This window comes from Brassica oleracea, chromosome C9, assembly GCF_000695525.1.
Source record: "Brassica oleracea var. oleracea cultivar TO1000 chromosome C9, BOL, whole genome shotgun sequence".
Classification (NCBI taxonomy): Eukaryota; Viridiplantae; Streptophyta; class Magnoliopsida; order Brassicales; family Brassicaceae; genus Brassica; species Brassica oleracea.
The window spans coordinates 12,340,572-12,349,102 of NC_027756.1; the positions used below are offsets into that span (position 1 = coordinate 12,340,572).

The 8,531-nt window shown below is 41.1% G+C and overlaps 1 protein-coding gene across 1 annotated transcript; it reads left to right on the top strand.

Moving 5' to 3' along the window:
• Window positions 1-4,205: 4,205 nt before the first annotated feature.
• Window positions 4,206-5,723, top strand: LOC106314344. Its single transcript, XM_013752229.1, has one exon. The coding sequence runs from the start codon at window positions 4,206-4,208 to the stop codon at window positions 5,721-5,723; it is 1,518 nt and encodes a 505-aa protein (XP_013607683.1).
• The last annotated feature ends 2,808 nt before the right edge of the window (window positions 5,724-8,531 follow it).

An 8,531-nucleotide genomic window follows, 5' to 3' on the forward strand; every position in this document is an offset into this window, starting at 1 on the left:
CATATCCAGCTTTCATCATTCTCACCATCTGCTACACCAAACGCAATTGGGTAGTGGTGATGATCAGGATCCTGAGCAGTCGCAACAAGGAGAACTCCACCATAAACATTCTTGAGGTGTGTTCCATCCACAATGAGGACTTTCCTCATCGCACTGAATCCTTCTATGCTAGCTCCCAGGGCAAAAAACAGATACTTAAATTTGTTGGCCTCATCCACTACCACACGAGTTCTTGTGCCAATATTCGTCTGCTCCAGCATGTGCATATAACAGTATAATAAAGTAAAAATCTCTTTTGGACTTCCTCGCACTTCATTAGCAGCTTCTATTTTTTCTCTTCATGCTGAGGTGTATGATACACGCACACCAACCCTTCGATAAACCAAATCGATCAGAACTTTCGGAACTGGTGTGTCAAATGTACCAGGATAATCTTGAGCCAAAACAGATGTAATAATTTGTGATGTGCCTTTCCTTCTATCAGGCAGTGTTCTTGTAGTAACAACAGAACATATATGCTGCTTGATGTAACTTCTAACCGTCCAAAGATCTGTATTCTTTAGCTTTGCAACTCGCACAAACCACTTGCAGCCGTCTTTGGCTCCTCGGCATTTATCCACAAATCTCGTAGTATCCGACTTAGTTATATCAAACTCAAAACATTTCTGATGTGAAGCCGTCTGAATATGGACTTTTGCTTCCTCCTTGGTTCTAAATTCTTGACCTAAAACCAAACTTGTACCATCATCCCGTGGCTGATAGACAACTCGTGGTCTTACTTCTGTATCTTCAAGCACATGCTCATCTCTTTCCGTGAAATTCTCATGCATCTCAATGTCTCCGTGAAAAGTGAGCACACCACCAGTTGCATCATTCTCAGTACCATCTTCATCACCAGCCTCTCTATCAGGCAGTGTTCTTGTAACTAGAGCTGCTAAATGGGCGAGCCCATGTCCATTAGCCCACGAGTGTTTGCAAAATTTACACTGAACATCATTCGAACCATCTGGATACTTCTCTCCGACTATATCAAAATGCGTCCAACATCTAGAGTGTCTGCGTTTACCTCCTCTTTTCCTTTTGATGTGGTTTTCAACTGTGCTCATGAGAGTATCTTCCACTGCTACTACTTCATCTCCATCTCCATCTCCATCTCCATCTGGGTTTTGATCCATCAGCTCATCCCCACTCATGTAGTCTGTGTCATTTAGGTCCAAAGTATCTTCATTGTCCATCCTGAAGCGACAAAACAGAGAACAAGTTGGACAATCATCTTCTAAAAAGAAACAGAGGCGATCTTCTACATGAGCTTTTCAGAAAAATCATAAGAAAACAAAGTTTTCAAAATCATATAATTTAGCATATAATTTAGTAAACATTTAAAGCATCTACATCACTGATACTAAAACAAAATGTTCTTAAGTATGATAAAAAAATATCTTCTAAAAAGAAACAGAGGCGATCTTCTCAAATGGTAAAGAAACTACTCAAATGGTAAAGAAACATGTCAAGCAAACAAGCAAAGAACAGCTCAAGTAACAGAGAACAAGTTAGACAATTATCTGCTAAAAAGAAACAGAGAGTAAAGATACTCATTTCAAATCATCAAAGAGTAAAGAAACTACTCAAACAGAAACAGACCCATCTCAGTTACCCATCTCAAGCAAACAAACCATTAAACAAACGAACTAATAAAGATGTCATAACTAAAGCCGAAGCCACTGAACCACTGATCAGTCAACAAAGAGATACCCATTTCAAATCTCAAAACAAGTAAAAACTCATTTCAAATCATCAAAGAGTAAAGAAACTACTCAAACAGAAACAGACCCATCTCAGTTACCCATCTCAAGCAAACAAACCATTAAACAAACGAACTAATAAAGATGTCATAACTAAAGCCGAAGCCACTGAACCACTGATCAGTCAACAAAGAGATACCCATTTCAAATCTCAAAACAAGTAAAAACTCATTTCAAATCATCAAAGAGTAAAGAAACTACTCAAACAGAAACAGACCCATCTCAGTTACCCATCTCAAGCAAACAAACCATTAAACAAACGAACTAATAAAGATGTCATAACTAAAGCCGAAGCCACTGAACCACTGATCAGTCAACAAAGAGATACCCATTTCAAATCTCAAAACAAGTAAAAACTCATTTCAAATCATCAAAGAGTAAAGAAACTACTCAAACAGAAACAGACCCATCTCAGTTACCCATCTCAAGCAAACAAACCATTAAACAAACGAACTAATAAAGATGTCATAACTAAAGCCGAAGCCACTGAACCACTGATCAGTCAACAAAGAGATACCCATTTCAAATCTCAAAACAAGTAAAAACTCATTTCAAATCATCAAAGAGTAAAGAAACTACTCAAACAGAAACAGACCCCTTAGTATCCGACTTAATTATATCAAATTCAAAATATTTCTGATATGATGTCGTTTGAATAAGAACTTTTGCTGCCTCCTTGATTATAAATTCTTGACCTATAACCAAATCCATACCATCATCCCGTCTCTGATTAACACCATCATGCATCTCAATGTCTTCGTGAAAAGTGAGCAGACCACCATTACCATCTTCATCACCAGCCTCTGTAGTCTCTTTATCAGATATACCGACATAGGCATCAGTTTCATCATTCTCAGTCTCATCTTCATCACCAGCCTCTATAGCCTCTCTATCAGATATACCGACATAGCCGTCAGTTTCATCATCCTCTTCTGAAAGTTGCACTTCTTCATTGATGATCTCCACATGTAGAACATTTCTACACATCTCGTGATTTACTTGCAGTAGATAACAAAAAACGTATTCATCATTCCAGATGTATGATGGCTTGTACGAATACAATACCATTGGAAAGTAACTAATCTTCACTTGCACCTTAGCTTCATCTACCTTTATCTTTCTGCAAATACGCTCAACCAAACCAGAGTAAGTGATCTCCTCCATTGATTTCCTCAACACAATCGTGTGAATTTCATCTTCTCCTTCACCATCTCCTGAGATCCATTTTATTTGAGCCTCATCCTTCATATAATATCCTCCATAATCAAAACATATAATTGTGCAATGCGGATTTTGCATTTTTCCTGAAATAAAATAGTATATCATTAGAATTATCATTATCACACCGTACAATCTTTTCTTACTAATACTAATTTAATTCAGTACTATACATAGTAATACTAGAAATACTAGTAAGAAATATCAATTTAGAAATCCTAGTATTTCCAGTAAAATATTTGTGCTTTAGTAAAATTAGTTATACCAGTAATACCCAGAACTTATCCTTGTATAACTAATCCGCTTTTAGGACGATATTGTTAGGATTTTACATTACCCATGATGTATAATTCATCTTAAATGAAATTACACACAGAAAATCATCAAAACACACATAAAATATACCCAAAATCTATATACACAGTTTTCAAAATCTTTTTTAATCTCTCATAATTTTCATTGAATCTTTTTTTTTACACTAGCCGAGATATACACTTGTTTTAATAACATATCAGTAAAAAATTCATCAAAAATGGACGTAAAAAAGTCCCAAAAGCCCTAAACACAGTTTTTGAAATATGTTTTAATCTCTCAAATTTTCATCAAACCTTATTTTTTTAACGTTACCCTTCATATACACGATATTTAAATGTAATATCATAAAAAAATTCATCGAAAGCGAACCTAAATTTCCTGGTTTTGAGCTTCAAAAATCGCTTATGGAGGATGAGAGGAAGATAGGTTGTACGATGAAGAAGGAGACATGTAGGCCAGGAGAAATCTGATTGGTTAATGTTGTTTTGTGGACCATGTAGGTAGTTGAATTATGGTTGGTTTATTTAATTGGAGAAATAAATGAAAGGCTAGTTTGGGAGTGCAAAAATAAAAGGGTAGGAAGAATAGAGAAGGTTTCAATTAAGATCTCTTGATCAAAATTTTACTTTTTTCTCTCCCCTTAGTGGCGATTTTCGGTGGAATTAATTCTAATCCTCTCTTTCCTTTTTCTCTTCCTCAAGGTGAGTGAAGTTCAATTACCGGCCCTTGGCAACGGTATCCTACTGTTGGAAAGTGCATCTCTATTTTCCTTTTTCGCTAATATCTTCAATCAAATCAATAAGAAATTTTCCTTTTTGGATCAAATTGCCTTTTTTCCTTCTCGTATCAATCAAGTATTTCCATCTTGGAATGAATTCGCTTAAGATTGTGGCTGAATATAGCGTGATTAGTGGGAGTTTCACTTTAATCATTCTTGACCTACTTCTGCAAAATCTCCCCCTCCGCTGTGACCTCGCGAACAACTTCAGCGTATCTGCGGCGAACATGGCTGACTTCCTTCACAAAGCTATTGGGGCGATGTCTCAGGATGATGAGGAACCTTTGGTCCTCCCTGATAGTCCCCAGTACAGAGTCTTTGATGAGAATGAAACAAGTTTATTGGGCCGCCTACTTAACCCGGATTGTCAGTCGATGGAGAAGATGATTGACTACATGCCAACGGCGTGGCGTGTGCAAGGTAGAGTCCGTGGTATTGCTCTCTCTCGCGACATGTTCCAATTTGTGTTTCAGCGTGAGGAGGATTTAGTGAATGTCCTGAAGGACAGACCTTGGTCGTATAATCATTGGGCAATGGCGTTGGAGCGATGGTCTTCCTTTCCCCCGGAGAACTTCCTTCAACATATGAGCCTCTGGATTCGCATCAGACACATTCCGGTGGATTTCTTCACGGTCAAGACAATGTTCAAATTGGCTTCAGAGATCGGTGAAGTGGAGGAGATTGCTTATGATCCTAAGGTATCTCATACTAAGGACTACATCAGGGCTCAAGTATTTTTTGATACTACTAAGCCTCTGAAAGCATCTCGTAAACTGAGTACTCCTGGGAAAGTGGTTACTATTGAGTTTGAATATGAGAAGATCCACAAGAGGTGCTTCCATTGTCTGCGCCTCACGCATGAAAAGGTTCGTTGTCCCTTATTGAAGAAAGGTGCTCTAACCGATCGGAGAGCCTCCCCTGCTCCTACGGTGGAAGCGGAGAGAGGACAAAGTAAAGGAATTCTGGCTCATTCGATTCAGCCCTTTGATGGCCCTCCTGGCTTTCCACCTTTGTTCCCAGAGCTTTCTAAACAAGACTTGAGGATGGCTATGCAATACATCTCGCATTCTGATCCAACAGAAAGGATAGCTAGAATTGAAAGAGTAAGACAAGGAATTGAAGCAGAATCCTCTATGCGTCTCACAAGGATATCAAGAGACTTGGATAAGGGCAAAGGTCATGTTTTTAGCTACAAGGAACCGTCCTTCACTCAGCTCTTGCAATGTCAATCTGAAAAGGCTATGGCATTGTCTGGGAAGATGCATGCCACCCATGAAGAGGAACCAGACTCATCTTCTTTGCATGCTTCTGCTCTCTCTACTCCCGTCTTGATTTCGACGGGTTTTCAGTTAGGCCCCTTGTCGGAGGGGCGTGTTTCTGGGAATCTGAGTCAAAGGAAAGTAGTGCGCAAACGACCTACGGCGTGGAAGAGGAAAATGAATACAACTGGTCGTGCTGTGGCCGAAGAACAAGTGGGTACATCTCTCGAACCTTCTCAGCGGAGCTCGAAGAGGAAGTCTACTTTACCTCTGCTTGCGCCAGACAACAAAAACCCAAAAACATCAGAACCTACGGTGGCTTCCAGTTTGAAGCCGCTGCCGCCCCAATGAGTGTTTGGTGCTGGAACTGTCAAGGTGCAGGAAGCACGGAGACAGTTCAGATCATTCGGGAAGTGCGTCGTAATTACTTTCCGGATATTATGTTTTTGATGGAGACAAAGCAGCAGTTTGGTTACATTTCTGATTTGCAACAGAGTTTGGGTTATGATGGTATCTACACGGTTGAGCCTTTAGGCCTTAGTGGAGGCTTGACGGTTTTTTGGAAAAGCAGTTATGGAGTTGAGATTCTTTCAGGTGACAAGAGAATCATTGACTTGAAGGTTTCAGTTCGTTCATTGTCTTTCTTTCTCTCATGTGTCTATGGTGATCCAGTGAGAGAAAGACGCCAAGAGGTGTGGGACAGATTAGTGGAGATTGGGCTTAGGAGGAATGAGCCTTGGTTGCTAGCTGGTGATTTTAATGAACTGATGTCAAATGAGGACAAATTAGGTGGTGCTGTGAGAGAAGAATCCAGCTTCTGGGGCTTTCGTGATATGGCAAGAAGTTGCAAAATCAGAGAGCTACGCAGTTCGGGTAATCCCCTGTCGTGGGGAGGCTGGAGAGAGTTGGTTTGGGTTCAATGCCGCCTTGATAGGTGCTTTGGTAACGATGCGTGGTTCAATTTGTTTCCAAGATCGAGTGTGGAATATGGTGATATGTGGGGCTCTGACCATAGACATATGCTGATAGGCTTTGTTCTGGAGCAAAGGGAACTCAAACGAGGAAGATTTTATTTAAATAATCGCTTGCTTCACCGTCAAGGTTTTGAAGAAGTGGTCGTTCAGGGATGGGGAGATTCAGGTGATCCAATGAGCATTATGGATCGCATCTCTCAGGTTTGGAGAGGTATATCCAGATGGAAAAAGACCTCTGATCTTAATTTTCATGAGCGTATACTGCGACTCAAAGCTGCATTGGAGAGGGAGGTTTCCAAGCTTTATCCGATACGAGCGGTGCTTAAGAGGATTACGAAACAACTAGCGGAGGCCTATATGGAGGAGGAGAGATACTGGAGGCAAAAATGCAGAGAAGAATGGCTCAAAGAAGGAGACCGTAATACAAAGTATTTCCACAATGTGGTTAAGGGAAAGAAGGTCCAGAACCGGCTTCTCATGCTGCTAGACGAAGCTGGGGAGGAGCACTTTTCTGAAGGTTCTAAAGGACATATAGCTACTGAATACTTCAGAAAGCTATTCTTAAGCTCTAATCCTTATGAGCTAGACCTCTTGTTTAATGGCTTCCAGAGTCGCATAACAGAGGAAATGAATGCTAACCTTATTGCTCCAGTCTCGTCTAAGGAAATTAGGAAGGCAGCCATGAGTGTTGATGGAGGTAGTGCACCGGGGGAAGATGGGTTGACTGGGAACTTCTACCACCAATATTGGCATATAGTGGGCCCGGCAGTCACTAAGGAAGTCCAGAGTTTCTTCGATACGGCGGTGCTACCAGAAGGTTGGAATCATACCCAGTTGAGCCTCATCCCGAAAGTGGTAAATGCGAACCGGATGCAGGATCTCAGGCCTATCAGTCTCTGCTCAGTGCAGTATAAAATTATTTCCAAAGTCTTAAGTAATAGACTGAAGATTATTTTACCAGAGGTGGTCTCTGAAACGCAAGGTGCCTTTGTCTCAGGCCGGTTAATATCAGACAACATCATAATAGCTCAAGAGATGGTTCATGCTCTTCGTACTAAGGAGGGAGTCTCTAATGAATATATGGCTGTCAAGACTGATATGTCTAAGGCATATGATAGAGTGGAGTGGTGTTTTCTTGAGACTTTATTGGAGCGGCTTGGGTTTGCTCGAGATTGGGTTCGATGGATCATGTCCTGCGTGAGCACGGTCACATATTCGGTCTTAATAAACGGGGCTTCACACGGATTCATTAAACCAGAGAGGGGCCTTCGTCAAGGGGACCCCTTGTCTCCTTTTCTCTTCATTTTATGTGCGGAGGCTCTTGTAAACGGTTTAAATGCTTCAGCTGATTTGGACAAGATTCATGGTATCCAATTAGGCGCCTCTCGTCCTGCAGTGCATCATCTTCTGTTTGCAGATGACAGCCTGCTGATGTGTAAGGCGAGTGCAATGGAAGCAGAAGAGATTGTTAAATGTCTGAAAAGATATGGGGATGCTTCAGGGCAGATGATCAACCCTCTCAAGTCCTCTGTTATCTTTGGATTCAAAGTCCCGGCTGATGTCAAGACTGAGATTCAAGGAATCTTGAATATCGAGAAAGAGGGAGGTGCAGGGACTTACTTGGGGAGTGTTTTAGTGGCTCGAAAAGACAACTGCTCAGCCTCATTCGGAGTAAACTGCATGGGAGGCTTAATGATTGGTTCGCAAAAGCTCTATCTCAAGGGGGTAAGGAGATCTTGTTGAAATCAGTTTGTCTAGCTCTGCCTATCTATGCTATGACTTGCTTCCGCCTTCCAAAGGACACTTGTGCTCGCCTTGTCAGTGCAATGACAGAGTTCTGGTGGAGCAGTGGCTCTAATAGGAGGAAAATTGCTTGGGTATCATGGCAGAAATTATGCAAATCCAAAAGTGAAGGTGGCTTGGGCTTCAAGGATCTCGAGATGTTCAATCAATCCTTACTAGGGAAACAAGCATTTCGCATCTGGAGCAATCCTGATTCGCTAGTAGCGCGTGTGCTTAAGCACCGATACTTCAGGAACTGATCTTTCATGGAGAGCAGTCTAGGTTCGCGGCCCTCTTATGCATTGAGAAGTATCCTCCATGGCCGAGAATTGCTCAAGCAAGGTTTAGTTCAGTCCATTGGCGATGGATCTAGAACTAATGTGTGGTGGGATAAGTGGATTAT